This window comes from Sesamum indicum, linkage group LG9 (genome assembly GCF_026168435.1).
Source record: "Sesamum indicum cultivar Baizhima isolate 11 linkage group LG9, ASM2616843v1, whole genome shotgun sequence".
Lineage (NCBI taxonomy): Eukaryota > Viridiplantae > Streptophyta > Magnoliopsida > Lamiales > Pedaliaceae > Sesamum > Sesamum indicum.
Window position 1 is genome coordinate 2,931,971 of NC_142665.1, and position 18,390 is coordinate 2,950,360.

At 30.0% G+C, this 18,390-nt stretch overlaps 2 protein-coding genes across 2 annotated transcripts; one reads left to right on the top strand and one right to left on the bottom strand.

The window, feature by feature from the left end:
• Positions 1-8,645: 8,645 nt before the first annotated feature.
• LOC105170374 (large ribosomal subunit protein uL29) lies at positions 8,646-10,615 on the bottom strand. Its single transcript, XM_011091110.3, has 3 exons — positions 10,481-10,615; positions 10,092-10,384; positions 8,646-8,915 (listed from the first exon to the last, which is right to left on the bottom strand). The coding sequence occupies exons 1-3, from the start codon at positions 10,482-10,484 to the stop codon at positions 8,841-8,843; spliced, it is 372 nt and encodes a 123-aa protein (XP_011089412.1). The 5' UTR covers positions 10,485-10,615; the 3' UTR covers positions 8,646-8,840.
• Positions 10,616-15,546: 4,931 nt separating this feature from the next.
• On the top strand, positions 15,547-17,470 carry LOC105170375 (Chloroplast-targeted copper chaperone protein). Its single transcript, XM_011091111.3, has 3 exons — positions 15,547-16,448; positions 16,556-16,631; positions 17,064-17,470. The coding sequence occupies exons 1-3, from the start codon at positions 15,876-15,878 to the stop codon at positions 17,240-17,242; spliced, it is 828 nt and encodes a 275-aa protein (XP_011089413.1). The 5' UTR covers positions 15,547-15,875; the 3' UTR covers positions 17,243-17,470.
• The last annotated feature ends 920 nt before the right edge of the window (positions 17,471-18,390 follow it).

Here is an 18,390-nt window from a genome sequence, read left to right on the forward strand (position 1 = left end):
TTTACCCATTAATGCTTACACAAATTCCCTTCAACCCAAAACACCTCCTTATTTTTGTTTCTATAATTTATAATTTTTATTTCATTAGATTAGATGATATAAATTCTCACCACTTTATTTCAGTTTTATTTGAATATATGGGATTTAAAGTTTTTTTTTTAATTAGACCTCATTTCGCTTTATATATTTTAGAAAGGAAAAAAAAAAAACATTCACAATATTGTGAACATGGAAATGGTATGGTTCTTTCGGACTATTTTCTTTTTGGCTAAAAAAACATAAATATTATCATTTAATTTTGAATTTTGTTAAGTATGTTATGAAAAAAATGCACATAATCACAACATAATTTCTTAAAAATATGATTAAGATCATATAAATTTATACTAGCATAATAATTTTTACACGATGTTTATTTGCATATTTATTTATATTACGTGTTTTGAACTCGTACAATTCAACCTTTATTTGTAAATTAGATAATTAATTAATACTTCATCTTATTCATGCAAATGCTGTTTTTTGATCGTATTCAAATTTCATCCGGAATATGTTACAGTAACTCGAGGTTTTTTCAAAATAAAAAAATTCAATGTTTCATAATAATTTATTGAACATCAAGCTTGTTGTTTGATACAGGTTAAATACATAAAATTACCAAAATACCCTTATTTTGACCTAATAATTCGAGATCACAACCTTTAACAGTTGGACATGTTGCACAATCCAAGCAAGTCTAATGCATTCCACATTGGTTCAAACGTATAAGTAGTGCCTCATTTTCCTTCTACAGGTATGATTGGTATAACAATCTAATATACGAATAATCACTTTATAAATTTAAAGGTAAATTATAATTTCCTTTTCTGAACTTTGGCTTAATTATAAATATCTCCTTATTATTTGAAAAATTACAAGTACTCTCCTTAAATGAAAAATAATTATGTAACCCCTAAATGATAAAGTGGATAATACTATTTTATCCTTACTAATTTTTTTTAAAAAACTATTTTAAAAAATGAAAAAAAAAATTGAGGGTAAATAAACAATTATAGGGAATATTAGCTCATAAAAATATTTTAAAAAATTATAAAATATATATCACATTATAATTTTAATTCAGCATTTTGGTCGATTCACTATAAAATTTGGATGAAAACCTAACGCAATAAGCTTGTTTTTAGATAAATATTAAAATCAGGGAAATATTTGTATTTTTTTAAATATTAAAAAGATAATTACAATTATGTCGAAAAGCAAGAAAAGTAATTATGATTTATCCTTAATTTAATTAGGGCATAACTTGGAATCAATGCTGACACAGCATTTTTCCTTATAATTTATCCCGACCCTTTCACCACAAGCATTTTTCCTAATAATATACTTATATATTTGCTTCTGCTTTTTGGGCCTAGTTTTGATAGTTTGTTGCATGTGTATATCGACTACATATATAAAATGATTTACATATTCTACAAAATTACAAATATATATATTATGAAAATATTGAACAAAATATAAATAAAAAAGAACTTAATTAGGCTAAATTTATGATGGACAAATTAACCAGTATTATGAATAAAGTTTTTTATATTTTATTCCGAATTTTATTAGATCTTTTATTTCATCTAATACATCAAAAAATTATTTCATCTCTTACATAAATGGAAAATGAAAAATTGTAATGTATATATGTTAAATGAAATAAAATTTATGAGTGGATTAAAATATGAAAATATTTGAAAAGGTGATGAAGAGAGAAGTAGAAACAAAAAAGAAATACGAAAATTCCAAATTCTTGATTCCTAATAAAATTCAACAAAGATTGGTCAACTATAGTGGTCTATGGTCTAATTTACATCTCTAATCTGCTTTTTGTATAGAACAGTTGGTCAGGTTTTTAGGTCGTTCACATCCATGCATTATGGACAAAAGAAAAGAAGGCTATTCATCCAACTTTCCTAACTCAATAAGTTTCGAGGTGATGTTTAAATTTTATTAGATATATACGTATTTATCTTATTTTATATGATTTATTATAATTTATTTATTATTAATAATTATATTAATGTATTGATTGAATTAAATTATTATATTTTTTTTACTATAATTAATAAAAAAAAAAATAACGTTCCTAACTCCCACAAGTTCTGAACTTCATGCCTAATTCTCTTTATAACCTACGTAAAAATCTTTTGTCAAATGGTCCCATCCTAGACATATATATATATATATAATAATTGAAATTGAATGTGGGAGACCTTTTCATCTCTATTCCAACTGCCCTATAATTTAAGGCACTGCCAAACCATCCCTATCGTAGGGCAATTTCAATAATAAATTGAGGAAAATTATAATTGAGACTTCTTCAAACGCTTTTGCTATATTCAGAAACTATGACCAACATTTTATGCCTTTTTCAGTAAACTGTTGACCTAAATCCTATAAATATTTGGTTCAAAATTGACCTTTTCATTGTCTTCCTCACAAATATTGGACTATAAGAAAATATAATATTAGGGACGAGAAAATATTAAAATTGTCATTAGTTATATATATTAACATATAAAGTAATAAAAAAATTTTATTTTATTATTATAATGATTATTATATATCCACTTGTTTCAATATATATATATATATATGGTAAAAAAACTTAGAAACTTAAAAAGATGTTATTTGCACATGATAATAATGTATATATTTGAAATGTGGGCTATGTATCATTCTTTTTAATTAATTTATGTTGTACATTTTTAAATTTCAAATTTTGCTTAATGAGATAATAGGGTCGTAAAATATTTCATAATTAACATCAATATTGTATGTTGTAACGACTAGTTTTGAAATGGTAGATCTAGATCTACTATGAACCCTGCATGGAAATATGGAATCTATAAAATAAAAAATCAAAAAAATAGAAGCAAAAACAAGTAACATATGTTTGCAAGTGTACGAAAGCTCTCACGAGACATCACATGATTAGTGAATTAGATTTTTTATTCCGGTGATGTCTTAACTTATTAGTTAAAGTAATGTTTTATAAATAAGTTTGAGGTAATGGATTTGTGTCTCATCGGATGCATGATTTTACTTGAGTTGTTATAATTTATTTATTGTTATTAATTATATTGATGTATTGATTGAATTGATGTGTTACTCACTTTATTGAGATGTTGATGTAATCATATAACTAACAATTTAAAAAATTCACGAACAATGTAATGTTCTTCTTTAGCAAAATCACCGAATCTGCTGACATTAGCAAAAATATTGAATGACAATTCATATTTACCTAGATTGATTTATTGTAGGTCAAACAAATCATTTTTTTATCAAAACACCCTTATATATCTTCACACGCTAATGCATGTGGGAAAGTTATCTTCATCTTTAAAATGGTAGTTTGGTAAGAAAAATATTTGTTTGATCTACAATAAGTCATTAATAAGTAAATCAGGGATAAATATAGATTTTCATTCAAATTTTTTACTAATATCAATAAATTTGGTAAATTTTCACTAACAGGGGATTTATTTATTAAATAAAAATGAACATTAAGAATACTAAATATAATTTTTTAAATTATAAAAGATTTATATATAATTATACGGAGTATCCAGTTTATTCTTTTATATTAGGAGGGAGAAAAGTAGTAATATTGGTATAAACGTTGAATGGCTTTGGTATTTGAAGATTAGCATTAAAAATTGAGTTTGACATGAAAAATGAGGAGTACGTGAGAGTCGTCCAAATACTTAATAAACAAAGCAGCGCGTGTAGTATAAAAGTTTGACCATACGTATTTATTCACTCATTTTGTAAGAATGACGACTTTCAATCAAATAATTGTTAGTGCGATTTTGTGTGTTGAAGTGAAGTTGTGGTGGTGCATAACTCGTAAAAATCCCTATACAATTATGAAAATATGTGTTGGTCATGAAACTATTTAGATTTTGTCCATACCAAAGAACACATGAATTAAGAATTTAAATAAAAAAAGAGTGGAATAAAATTTCTTTATTCTATAAATATAAATATTTGATACCTAATATTCCAAAATTGCTGTGAAATAGTCTTACAGATGACTTATTGTCAACTAATACTATTCTTGGTAGCAAGAGAGTAAGCAAAATGAAGATAATTACAAATATGCACAATTAATTAAACAATAGTTATGTCATTTTTTGTTGAGTCGAGAAGGAATTTTGTTTTTGGAGCAACGACTTGGTCATATATATATATATATATATATGGTTGTGGGTTCATAAAAGACATATATATATATATATATCTATATATATATGATGCAATAGTTTGACGTTGTTAAATAGGACTGCCCCAGCTATGTACTCTGCAAATACATGTCATCTATCTGCCCAATATCATACTCAAATCGTTTGTAGGACTTGTCACTATGATTCAACACTTTTAAGGATAATTCATGCTTTCTGTTTTTGGTTTGTTTGAATTCAACCCCACCCAATCACCCAAAATTATAATTATAAATACACAATCCAATTTATTAGTGAACTTGCAAACTCAACAAAAGACTTAATACCTAACTGTTGGTCTCCACATCAGATCTAAAATCTTTATTATTATTATTGTTGTCGTTTTGAGGTGTAATAATTCCAACAAGTTAAGTATGTAATTAGGTATATAGGATTTGAACATGTGAATGTGTGCTTGTATATATAATTTAATCTTTTATTTATTAGGTATTATTATTATTATTTTGTTCTCTTGGATGATGACTAAGTCAGCCTCTTGGATAATACGTCAAACTGATACATCTGGATGCCTTTAGTTTTAGCTAAAATTTCCGACAAAAGTGTTCATAAATATTATGGTAAATTGTATGTGTTGAAAAGAAATATTTATAGGATCAAATATAAGTTGATACGAAGACAATTCAGGTATATGTGCGGGCCACTAGAATCTCATGAAAGAATCAGCATGTTTGTTTACGTTTTCATTTTCAATTTTCAGTTTTTGAAATATTGATTAATATGAAAATATATTTGTTTATGCTGATTTTATTAAAAATATATTGATTTGACACCATAATTTAATATAAAACACAATTATTTATTAATTCAAACATATTCTCATTTCAAAAGAAAATGCTTATAACATAGCTATTTCATTGAATTAGTTTTTCCTCTAAAAAAAATTATAATATTTTAATTATACTTTATATACATTTTTTATTTTGTGTAGAAAATGACATCATTTATTTTATGTTAAAAAAATATACACATTTGCGATCACAATGTTTTCTTTTTAATAGCGCGTTTCCTATTAACTCATTGTTGAAAATAAGTTGAAAAAAGGGTTCCTAATTCATAGTTTTTGTTTTTGAATTGTTTAAAAAATTAAGTTAATTTAAGCAAAAAATTATAAGCAACTCCCTACTAACTTCTGTAACTTGCTAATAAAACTGTAAATATTAAGTTGTTTTTTTAAAGTAAATATTCCAACTTCAATTCCCCCCCCCCCCTACTTTCTACTTTTATTTTTAAATATTCCCAACTATTATTCTGCCTAACGTACAATTTCGTTTTAAATTTATTCGCACCGCAAAAAACAAAAGCTATTGCAAACACTGCTTAATTATGAGTGTGAAAGGTAGAAGGTAGTGGTGTTGAGAAGGGAGTTATAATTAGAGATAGAGAGAAGCGTAGAACTTAGACAAATATGTGCACAAATGTATAAAACTCAAAGTGTTTGTTGTGTATAGTGTTTATATATAGAAATTCTAGAATTAGGAACTCCATCTACACCAACTTCAAATTACCATCTCTTTCTTTATAACCGTTGTTTTTATTTTTTTTCTGGAAATCAAAATAACTTGATGACTCTAACAATAATTATGTATTGAAGTCTTTAAACAATAAATTAGAAATTTATTTATTTTTAATATTTTATAAACTTTCAAAACATATAATAAAATATATTGAAGAGATTATAAATTGGGAGAAAGAGCCTCTGAATAACGCCAAAATCGCGTGTGTACCCTCAGCATTCAAGATTTGACGACTTAACAATTCCTTCAAGTTAAGTAATCGTGAATGGTATTAATTGATGTGGAAATTATACATTAAAATTACTGAAACAAACAGCGACTTCAGTTTCCGGTCCCAACACGTCGCATTCTTTAGCAATTGCGTTGCCTCGTTACCACGATTTAATTGCTTGATGAAAGACAACTGGGATTAAAAAATAATATAAAAACAAATAATTGAGACAAGGAAAAAAAAATCAAAATCGCTATCAGAAGAAAAAGGAGTTGAGTGATGATAGGTATATGTGTAGAAGCGCATATTACAACTTGCATTATCTTATTATATAATAATTATGGCATTTACAACATATCCCAATAATCACTCAAATTAGTCCAAATTTATCTATACTATTTATTAAGTGTGAGGAAGTCAGAGTAACGATATTTAATTAAAAAGACACATGTTAATCAAAATACTTTTAATTACGTGTATTTATTTTTACACAAAATAACCCTCTCTTTTGATGTCTCTGTTAATAATATTTTGTCCACGCACATTTAAAATTAACAAAAAAAAATATTGAAGTACAATATAGCTATTTATTTTATTTTTTATAATTAATTAAAAAATTAAATTATGCATACTCGTCGACTGTACTCCTGTAGCTGGTATATATTATTACACTAGCAACCACATCATTATAAGTATCGTAAGTCTTCTTGTATAATTGACTATGCAAAAATCACTAAAATGGGTGTGTATATATATAGCAAACTTTGTTAACATCATCCAGTTACTAAAATTAAATTTGGGGAGCATGTAACTGGGGAAGTCTATTGACTAAGACCTGAATCAACCCAGAAATTAACAACGTAATGATTAACAAATCATTTACCGCCTGATTACTAATCAAACAACACATAAAGAACGTATCATGTCAAGATATCAATTCAGGCCACATCGTACTTAATTATGTATAACTAACATATATTACACATGCACACACACAGACACAGTAGTTAATCTTTTGATTAAGTCAAGAATATTATTGTTTTGGATTGATCCAAAACATTGATAAAGTTGGTATGGTGGGGGGGTCAAGAATGGGAAGTCGGACCTAATTATTCCCTTATCATTCATGTGATGGTGATTTGGATGTGGATGTGGAGTATATATATACTTTTTATTTATTATTTCGGAATAAATTGACTCAGCAACATCGGAAAGACTAATGCTGCTTTTCGATTAATTAAGATAATTATAAGATTATAATAATTAATGATGGATTAGGAATACACGTTTAATTGCCATCTCCCACTATCTTCAACTATTAACTTATTCATGCTTTCTTAATGTGTCCGTGGCATGCACGCATTGCTTTCAACTATAAAAATGTATACGTCTCTTTTAAATTAATATTATCCTATCAATGGAATTTACCTTTTTTTTGCTTTTCCTTTTACGAAATAATTATTTTATTTCAGATGGTTTGGTTATTGTTAGAAAAAATTGCAAATAACCCCTCTGTATTATTCAAAATATTTAGATAAGCCCCTGTTAGGCTGCATATATAAAGAAATTGGAAATTGCAGTAAAATTGATGTTGGGTTGTTTTACAAGCTGCTTATGCAATTGCATTTATGGAGATTATCGCAATAAATTAGGAACCCAAAGGCATACTCATGTCATCAAGAATGAAACCTCCAGCAAAACAATGTTCAAAGTGGCATTTTTCCATAAAAGAGAAACAAATGCAGAAAATCGTGGTACAGAGATGAACCAAACCGCGGCCGCCACAATTAATATGACCCGTATCCATGTTTTTAAGTTACGATGTTTTGATCCTTTATGTCCAATTCAATACTGATAACTGGCAAAATTGGCAGAAAGTTTTAGCCAAAACCAGTAGCTTATCTCTACTCTTACCCAATATTTAGCGCGTTGCTTCAGTTCTAAAACTGTGGAGCAACCCACAAACACGCCTTCTTTCAGAAAACTGTTGGACAACATGGTCTGAAATGAACTGTAGGAAACAGGGTTTGGAGTCGAACAAAGTCACAAGTTCAGTACCATTCTACAATAACACAACTGTCGATGAAAATAAGACTAGCGCTTATGGTTTAAGACAAAATTATATTTTCCAACTAGCAAAGATTTAGGATTAAACAATTTCACCATTTTGTCTTGTCAGTTTAACGTTTTTCCTTTCTTTCTCTCTGCATTTTGCTTCCAAGAGTAACACAATCTAAAAATCCGATTGCAACTCATGTTATACATCCTTAAACACTTATAAGTTGTATAAATAATTTTTTTCCTTAAATAAAATAAATGACATTATTTTTATTTACATTCACCCAACATGCTCAACTTTATTTATTCTTTTTGAAAGAGAGATTTATCATTATATATATCTTTCTATTTAAATGTTCAATATTAGTATCAACAACTTTTCATATAATAACGTAATTATTATATTACAATACATGTTTTTTCATTGATGATATCATGATATCAACAACTTTTAGTGTTTTCTTAAAGAGCTTCGCACAACCATTAAGAAAACACAAGTAACAAATTGCAGTTAAACAAGCAAGTTCGACCATGGGGTCAGTTGGAAAAAGCAAGAACAATGTCAGATGAAGCCATGTAAAAAGATGTGGGATCATTATATAAGATGGAAAATGGTACTTCAAGAGTCTACATATCACTTTTAATTTTAATTAATCAGAAAACTACAAATTCATTAAAACTAAAAATTCACTGGCACAAAATATGAATATCCTCCAAGATCAGAAATCAACACAAGCAAAACTGCAAAAGGAAGGAATTAACTTAAACTTTAATGGCATACTTTCTCATTGGGAAGTACATCTCTTTCTTCTTCTCCCTTTCTGTCTTCAAAGATGCCTGCAACAAATCCAGACCAAGAGTTAACAACCTTCAGCAAGGAGGGTCCAACCAACCAGGAGTAATGTTTCAAAATGAGTCACAATAGAATTTGGGACAATTATAATAACTACACAATTTTTTTTACAGTATGCATAATGGAAGTACATATCTTCGTGTTGTATCGATAATGTTGCAACTGTTCAATTGTGGACAAAATGCCAACTAAGATTGATGGGTATGATGAATCAGAATAAAGAAAGATAAAGAAATAGACATTCTCAAGATATGATACAGCAGTAAAGATTTTTGAGCATTTAAGAACCCAAAACCAACATTTGCTGCACCATGAGAGCCAATGCCAACTCAAGGATGACTTCTTTTATACAATAATACTACCTTCTGAAGTGTTCACAACAATGAACAACAGATAAAATTCAAAAGAATGAACTATGCATATAAGTCTCAACTAGGATGAACTGCCACAACTTTAATATGCCAGTAGTTAAAGGGGTCGAATTTCAAGAGGCATAAAACCCACCATACTGAGTAAATATGCATTACATACTGATGCCATGCACAAGAAATATAGGAGAATACACAAATGGGTCAAAAAAATTGTAAAACCACATCACATCATCCAAGCTGCAAACGCCGTTAACAAAATTTCTATCCAAAAATGCTACAGAAAATTGATGCTATCTACAGTTCTTCAATTCCTTCACACAGGATATCAGCTGTAGCAACAAGGAAGAATAGTAAAGCAAGTATAAAGATACTGATTGAGAAACATCAATAAAATTCTGAAACATTGTATAATCCTGATGAAAAGGCTATACATATCCAACAACACAAACTAACTATTCCGGAACTTAGCAAGGATAAGCGGTAGAAGAGTAACAGTAAGGTTGGAACTTTGGTTCATGGGGAAAGACATACAAGAAAACTTTGGGGGGGGGGGGGGAGAACATTTATGCAGACCCTAAAATAAAAGACACCGATAATTATCACTAGTGCGTCCCAACTAAATTTCCAAGCCGTGCAATGAAATAATAGCAAGATATTGCAGAAGAAATTACGATTATTTCTAAATAAAGCTCCAATGGACATACCAACTAAGCAGTCCAAACAAAACAAACATTTCTTTACAAGAAAATCACAGAAAAAGAGAAAAAGACCCTCGTCGAGGGCACAGACCTGGTGTTTAGTGAGGCGGCGGCGGATAGCACGGGTCTTCTTCGGGCGGAGATCAAGTGGCAAGTATTTCTTGTTCTTGTAGGCTTCTCTGAGAGCGGATTTCTGCTTTTGCGAAATGACAGTCAGCACCTGGGCAATAGAGAGCCTCACCACCTTGATCTTCGAAAGCTTGTTGGGGGCGCCTCCGGTCACTTTGGCCACCCTCAAAAGCGCCAACTCCGCCTTCAAATCCTTGAGCTGAGCCAGCAGCTCCGTCTTGTTCTTCTGCCTCAACTCGTGCACCTTAATCCTCGCTACATTAATGAAAACAGACAAGAAAGTTAAACAATACACTGAAAAATTGAAAACGAAAAACACTTGATTGTTATCTATCGAGGTTTTACGCATACCCATCTCGTCGTTCTTCCTCCTCTCGGTTCCTAAGTGGGGGTGGGGGAGTGTTTGGGACTGGCGGCTAAAAACCCTAATGTACTTATTTATGAATTTGGGCTTAAGGTTTCCGTGTCTTCAACTTTGGGCTAATCGTTTTATAATTGGTCTTCTTATTGGGCTAAAATATAACAAATTCTAGAAATGGATTTATGTTATACAAAGCCCAAATATAGAATTCTTGGGTCTTTAAAGCCCATGGGCCCAATCACTACCAATCTTGCAACATTTTTCCAAGTTTAAATTTCATTTATATTTGAAATTTGAGAGAAAAATTTAGAAAAAAAAACCGGAAACTAACCTAGGCTATACTTAATACACAAATACCTCCCGCTCTTTAATATTACAAAGATACCCCTTAAAATTATAATTATCATTACAACTACATTCTTTATTCGAAAACAAAACTTACACAAATATTTCTTAAAAAACATTACACTCAAAAAATATACTGATAATTTCATTAAAAACATAAATTATTTATGTATTTTGATCAAATCTTAATCGATGTCAATATAATTCATCCTATATAAATGGAAAAGGATAAACGGGGGCATGGCCACAAGAAGGACATGATGAAAGAAGTGAATTAGGTTGAAATTGAAAGGAAAGAGAATGTTGAATTAATGATCAGAGTTTGATTTGATGAGATTAGTAAAATCAAATTCATAATAATCTTTTTCACAAACTACTGTAGCCCCCACCCCTCACACCTCTGCTTTATACGCCTCATTTTTAAAACTAAAATATTTACTTTGAGTAAACCCCACACAACCATAATTCTCTGTAAACCTCCTAATTGATTAACAATTAAAATTGGAAGAACACATTTTCAACCCTGGAATCTTATTTCTAACCGAATTGCCAAACATTGGAGCTCTCGTAGGTAGGCCAACATGTACTAAACTAGGCTAAAATTTAGACCAATTCAAAAAATAACACACCTCAATCCAAACATACCCCCAATGCACCGGTAATAATATGATAAGACATCATGTTCCAAAGACAATTACAAAAAAAAATTTAAAAGAAAAAGGAAATTAAACAAAATATACTAAAAAGACGGCAAAAATTCATAAGAATCCAAATAATAACAATGGTTCGTCATAATTTAGATTCTTTTTAAGAAAGATTAAGATAGCATGCAACTGAAGGATCTTCAAAACTTTTCCTATATTAAAAAACTATTATTCTTTTTATTATTTTAAATTTTTATCGATCCAAACACCCTCAAAATGATGTGTGTCTACATCAACATTTGCCCTTTTGGTCCTGCTTACAACTAATAGAAGAGAACAGTTGTAGTTAGAGGTAGGGAACGAAAATGAAGGGCAAAGCAAAAGGTGTTAAAAGTACTGGTTGAATATTCCAAATGTTTTTTTTTTTTTTTTGAAAGGGAATATTCAAGTGTAATTATGGAACCATCTAATCAACTTTATTAACTGCTAAAAAGGTTTTCAATTTAATTGTCCCTACCAAAAGATTCATTATTTAAGGTGTAATAATTGCACAAATTATAATAAAGCAACATTAACTTTTATTTTAAAATTAATAAATGATCATCTCCTGCTGCACCATTATTTTTCCCTTCTAATTAAATCTTTAGATCAAAAAGGGTTGTGGTAGAAACTACTAATCCTTACAATTTAATGATCATTAGTGAATTGCATATATTATTTTATTGAATTCATTACATTTATAGAATAAGGGACACTTTGAATGAAAATAAAAATAAAAATATACATATATTAATAGTTGTAATTGTCTTGTTATAGTTGTTAATTATTTTGGTAGAAGTAATTAATGAGCAAATCATGGAGCCGCAGCCCATAAAACATGGTTCCAAATTTTAAGCAAGAGGCAAAAAATAAGGATGATATGAGAATTAGATCTTCTATTTTTAATTTTGTGGTTGTTTTTATTTTATTAAATATATATAAAGTATATGATTTATTTTATTTGAATAAAATAATTTATACACGTAACGTGCATATATTAAATGAAAGAAAATATGTAATTGAATCTTAAATAAACTTATATGCATTTTCTTACCATAACTTGAAACTTAGAAACGTATTTATATATTCACTTCTTCAAATTAAAAGCTAATTTAATGTGAAAACAAATATTCAGCTGAAAACCTGAAAACTAACACTATTGTTTGCTGGACCTCATAAATTAATTATATATATACAGAAGAAAAATCTAAGAGCAGTACAAACAGAGTTTTGAGGCTTTGTGGTCTGTTTGCTTACAGTACACACATTTCTAGAGAAATTGAGGTATTTGTCTATGTACTACGTACTTAGACGAGAAATGGGTAAATTATTTTTTATAAAAAAAAAAAATTATTTCTTATATTTTTCAAAAATAGAGTAATATACTCTCTTAAGTAATTTTGTATAATCCACGCGTGTTTTCTTTATTTTTTATTTTTTTTAATTTTTAATAATAAATTATATTTATACCCTTACTTAATAACTATTGAGTCTAATTCAATTTAAGGTTCACATTCAACTAACAAGATTGATGGTCTAATTTTTTTTAGTTTGAATCAAGGGTCTAGATTTAAATTTGTATATTCATGTTATATATATATTTATTTATATAAACTTTACCTTAAAAAGTATTTGAATTGAAGAGTGATTTTTGTTTTATATAATCGATCAGTATGAAAACAAAGAAAACATTTCTTAATTTATTTTAAACAAACTGTTGCATATATATATATATTCTTGCCAAGTAGACATTCCATATGAGAATCCAATGACAAAAACAGCATTCATGTCACGGGTATTTGTGATTAGCAGTGGAGACAACGGATAGTGAAGCAGCAGCAGGAGCGACAATGTACGTATTACATTATAGTACCTAGATCTGTGCTTGAATTAACCAAGACTGATCAGTATTATCCTTGGTGCATGTACCCCAGGTACAACATCACGTGCTCCACATCAATAATTGTCTTTATTATTCATATTTTCCAACCATTAAAAATAAGTAAAATATTTTTTTAGTCTCATAACATAAGGATAATTTTTTTTTTTTGTATCAAAATTATGGTAAGTGACACTTTTAGTCTCATAAAACTCAAAATCACGTTTTTTTAGTCCCAAAATCATAACGTCTTTTTAGTCTCAAAACCACAACGCACATAATTTTTTGAGATTAAAAATACTTGATTATGAATTTTACTGGACTAAAAGCGACACCTGCTATAATTGTGGTATCAAAACAAATCCTGTCTGTGTTTTATGGGACTATAAAAATATTTTACCTATTAAAACTTTACATCAATTACATATTGGTTGTCTGATAACGTAATTTGAGTTGATCAATTCATTTGTTAAAACAGATTCGAAGAGTAGCTGTTGGGACAAAATTCTGAATGTTGTGTATAATTGATCATGATTGCACGTATAAATATTTTTTTGGTACGATATTCTTTACTGGGTGGATACGTAATGCTCAATTTTGGGCTTCATTTTTGTATATTAATTGAAAAAAGTCAAGATAATTAATACTTAACGGGCCCTAAATAATACTTCTAATCAATTAAGGGATGAACCATTAATATTGAGCTTATACCAATTTTAAGATTAGAGTGTTAAACATTTGAATATTTCCTCGTTACTTAAAAACGCTGACAGTCTTTTTGCACTTGCTCATAATATTGTCTTAGACCGAACCAGTCCATGTTTTGCTCATTACAACATCATTAATACTTGTCCTAATCCCTACCTAGTAGTCGCAATGTTGTCGTTGGATTATGACCTTTAGCTTTGTTTGCTGGTGGATCAAAGTCTAAGGGTCCCTGATACACATCTTTAACCACGCTTTTTGGAATCACAGTACGTAATAGCAGGCAACACACACACACACATTTGAAATGATTGAAATTATTTCTGTACTAAAAATAAGGATGACAAGAGACACCGTTGTTTGCTTAAACAGTTGCCATCTTTCAGGTCACACGTATTATCATTGGAAACTGAAGTAGAAAGATTCTGTGTTCAGTGCCTGTGCTAGCTCGAGTGTTTTTTGCTTCCGCCCTCTCCCTCGTAGTTTGGGGTTTGGTGGGGGTTGAAATTCTTGTATTATTGAATATGAAAAATATCGAACAATGTGAATATATATATATATATATATATCACATTCACATAAATTAGTATGGTTCGACCCACGATTATATTATATTGCTAGAACGTAATTCATATTATTTGATGTTTTTTAAATATCATGTGTACAAATATTTTCGAGATTTCTTGGTTGAGTGCTAGCACTAGGAGAAATATAATATTTAATTCTTGCTAATGAAAATGGTTAAAAATAAATAGTTATAGTAAATAGTTATCGACTATGGCTATGCAACTCTATAAAAGAAAATTTGAGAAAATTATCTTGTAAGTTCTTTTTTTTTTTTTTTTTTTGTGGGTGGGTGGGAGATAGGATAACAGTTTTTGGTGTACTTAAATTCATTTGACAATAAAGAAAAATAATTTGAAAAAAATGGCACATTAAGTACATTTATCAATGGAAAATGTCTCCAATTTGTAGCCGTCATGTGTCATTTTTCACTCAAATAAGTAACTTTCGACAATAAATATCCTTTACCTGCCATTTTTTTGTTTATAAATTATCGTCCTTTATTATCAAAATGAATTTCAAGTGAATCAAAAGGCCACCCTGCCCCCATATTCACGGGATGAAAATCACAATTTTTTTCAGAATTTATAGATAAAGCAAAATAGCTAAGAAGCCATCTGATAGAAACAACTGGAACAAAAACAATGAGTTAGTTCCCAGAAAATATAGTACTTAGCCAAAGAAACAATTAAGAAGAAGCTAAAGGCAGACAAGAAAGGGCACACTTTCGGCTGTCCTGGCTCCTCAAGTCAATTCAGGTTGGCAAATGCTAAACCAGCAATCATACGTCAATAATAAGAGATCGCAGCAGCACACAAGTTGAAACTTCTTTTCCCCTAATTCTCCCCCCCAATAGTGCTAGTAATCATGACACATATGTGAAAAAGCCCTCAACCATCAAGCAAAAAGCAGAATCACAACCATAAAAGAATTCCAAGAAAATAACCCCCAAACACACTCTACTTTAACTAAAGCTTCCCATAATTTAATCTCAGTCCAGGTTTTACACTATTTTATATATCAATTTTCCACAGGGACCATTTTCCTTTTTTTTAAAAAAAAAAAAAATCAATTTGTACGATTTTCTGTTTTCAAATCCCTCCACTTTATATCCATATTGGATGGCCTCATTTTGAAGATCTTTCTTCACAGCCCACCACACTAATATATACCTTCCAAGAACAATCTCTCACACACACGCTGAGTAGAATGAAATCCATAGAGCTATTCTGTGCCTCTCCAGCCTCCACAGCCATATGTTCAAGCATGGACCAGAGGGCCATAATCAGGCCCGGCATCAGGCCGATTGATCGGCAGATTCACCGGTTGGGCGACACTCCGAGAAGCAGAACAAATGCAGCTCCATGCTCATCCCAGCTCCCCTTTGACCCTTCCAGGCCTTTCTACCACAAGAGCAGAAAGAACACGGCTTCTGCTAAGGAAACTGAAATTTTACGCAGGAAAAGCTCGGCCGACGTCCATGATCTTGCCAGCCCGCCAAGCTCTTCTAGATACTTATTGAGAGACAGGCCTTTCTTGGACCCCGTATCAGATTCCGAACGCGCCCTGGTTTCCAGCCACCCCCTTCTCAGGGATAACAATTATAACTACAAGCGCTTGAATCTAGACGATTTCCGGGCTTTCAGGTCCCTGTCCAGTCGCGCGGCCTATGAGACTCCTGTCTATAATCCAGGCCCGGATAACCCTCATCAGGCCCGGAAAACTTCACCTCAGAGACTCAGCGATCATTTGAATGCTCATAAATCTTCATCGAATCACCGGGTTAGTTCTTTATACGCATACCCTTTTGAATGATGCTTTTAAATTCGTCTAATATTTTGTATTACGTGTTCAAATCATTAATTAACGCTTTTAAGCTGTTTGCTCAGACTGTCGAGTTGAGGGTTTCAATTCATTGCAAGGGTTGTGAAGGGAAACTAAGGAAACATATATCCAGAATGGAAGGCAAGTACATTACTATTTCTCTATACCTATATTTTTGTGGGCAATAATAATAACAATATGCAGGAGACATGTTCCGGGGCAGTCAATGGTTCCGGTACAAGGTTTTTCTATGAAAACTCTTGTATTCAAATATGTGAATGTAAAAAAAAGAAAAAAAATCAGGAGATATATATACATAAATTCTACTCACATCAATCTAACTAAATTTCAAAGCAATTACATAATAAGTGTCATATAATTCACAGAGTGCGATCAATTACATAACAATTATATTGTACTTATGTAAAATTGGTTAAATTCAACTAAATCTCATCTGTATATTTACAAGAAAAACCATTCATTTTAAACCAATTTGTGAGATTATTTTTATTTTTTGATGCATTTTATATTAATATATATTTAAATATCTCTCTTTGTTGTGTTTATTTGCAGGGGTGACGTCATTCAGTATAGATTTAGCAACAAAAAAGGTGACAGTAATAGGGGACGTGACCCCTCTAGGGGTGCTTGCGAGCATTTCCAAGGTGAAGAACGCCCAATTTTGGCCATCTCCGACTTCGTCTTCGTCCTCCTCATCATCTCCCAGGCTCAGTCTCACAAAGATAAATTAATTAAATTTGTATTGGAAATACTTATGTATTTTGATGATAATATAATATCATATTTTATAGCTACAATAAATGGATGTGTACGTTGATTTAGAAGTATTGTGTTTTTTTTTTTTTTTGCTCTTTTTCTTTTTAATTTGAACGAGTAATGCTATAGTCGGATAATGTAATATGTTTACTGCGTGTAGATACAAACAATTTTACATAAGATAATTGCATATTTACATGACAGTATTGTTTGATGCGTGTTCAAATATTTGCTGTTTCCGAAAACTTGGGATAGTTAAGTTTGAGTAGGTACTTCTCGATGCCCTTTAAAAATAATTAATTTTTAAAATAAGTGATATCACGTTTGAATCCATATTTTTATAATTGATTACATAGATGTTGAATGTATACATAAATTGATACTGAATTAACTAACATAAAATTAGGGTTAAATGCAATTTATCCGCATGTGGTATGCGAAATGAACAAATAAACTCAGGTGAAAAAAATATTAGCAAATTAACCCACTGTGTATGGAAAAATGAAGCAAATTACCCCTCTATCAATGGTTTAGATATAGGATAATTTGCTTTATTTTTTAAAACATGGAATAATTTGCTATTTTATTTTTTATATGAAACCTTTTACTCATTTATAATATCATAGGGTAAATTATATTTCCCCCCAATTAAATTATAGTGTTTTCTAGCTAGTGATATATGTAACATTAAAAAAAAAAGTTTTATTTTTCTTTTAAATGATGAATAAAATTAAAAAGGTTTGTTTGTATATAAGTGTCTCGTGCTCTCTGATCATAATTTCTTGGGAACAACCCTTCCCCCCCGCCCCCCGCCCCGGCCCATGGCCTTTTTGTACCTTTCTTTTAATTTCGAAATATGGAGGTGCTCAGGCTGGCATGTCTCTGTGTCTGAACAAGTGCTCTTGTTTATTGCTTTCCAGATAGACAACCTCATCACGGTTCTCGTGCATTTCTTGTCAACATTTTCACTGCCTTAAATTAATTACACATATAAACTCTGACGTTATTTTTTTTTTTTAATCTCACAATGTATCTCTGTCTGTCACTTCTAAAAGAAAAAATTTATATCCCTGCATTATAAAAAAAATTTAAAAATCTTGATGAATCAATATATACTATCAAC

Bases quoted from the DNA above. Each gene is read 5' to 3' on its own strand.
- LOC105170374 (XM_011091110.3), bottom strand. The intron at 8,916-10,091 runs GTCTGTGCCCTC...GATTTGTTGCAG, and splicing joins GCCGCCTCACTAAACACCAG to GCATCTTTGAAGACAGAAAG.
- LOC105170375 (XM_011091111.3), top strand. From the start codon at position 15,876: ATGAAATCCATAGAGCTATTCTGTGCCTCTCCAGCCTCCACAGCCATA. The intron at 16,449-16,555 runs GTTAGTTCTTTA...CTGTTTGCTCAG, and splicing joins AATCTTCATCGAATCACCGG to ACTGTCGAGTTGAGGGTTTC. The intron at 16,632-17,063 runs GCAAGTACATTA...GTTTATTTGCAG, and splicing joins ACATATATCCAGAATGGAAG to GGGTGACGTCATTCAGTATA.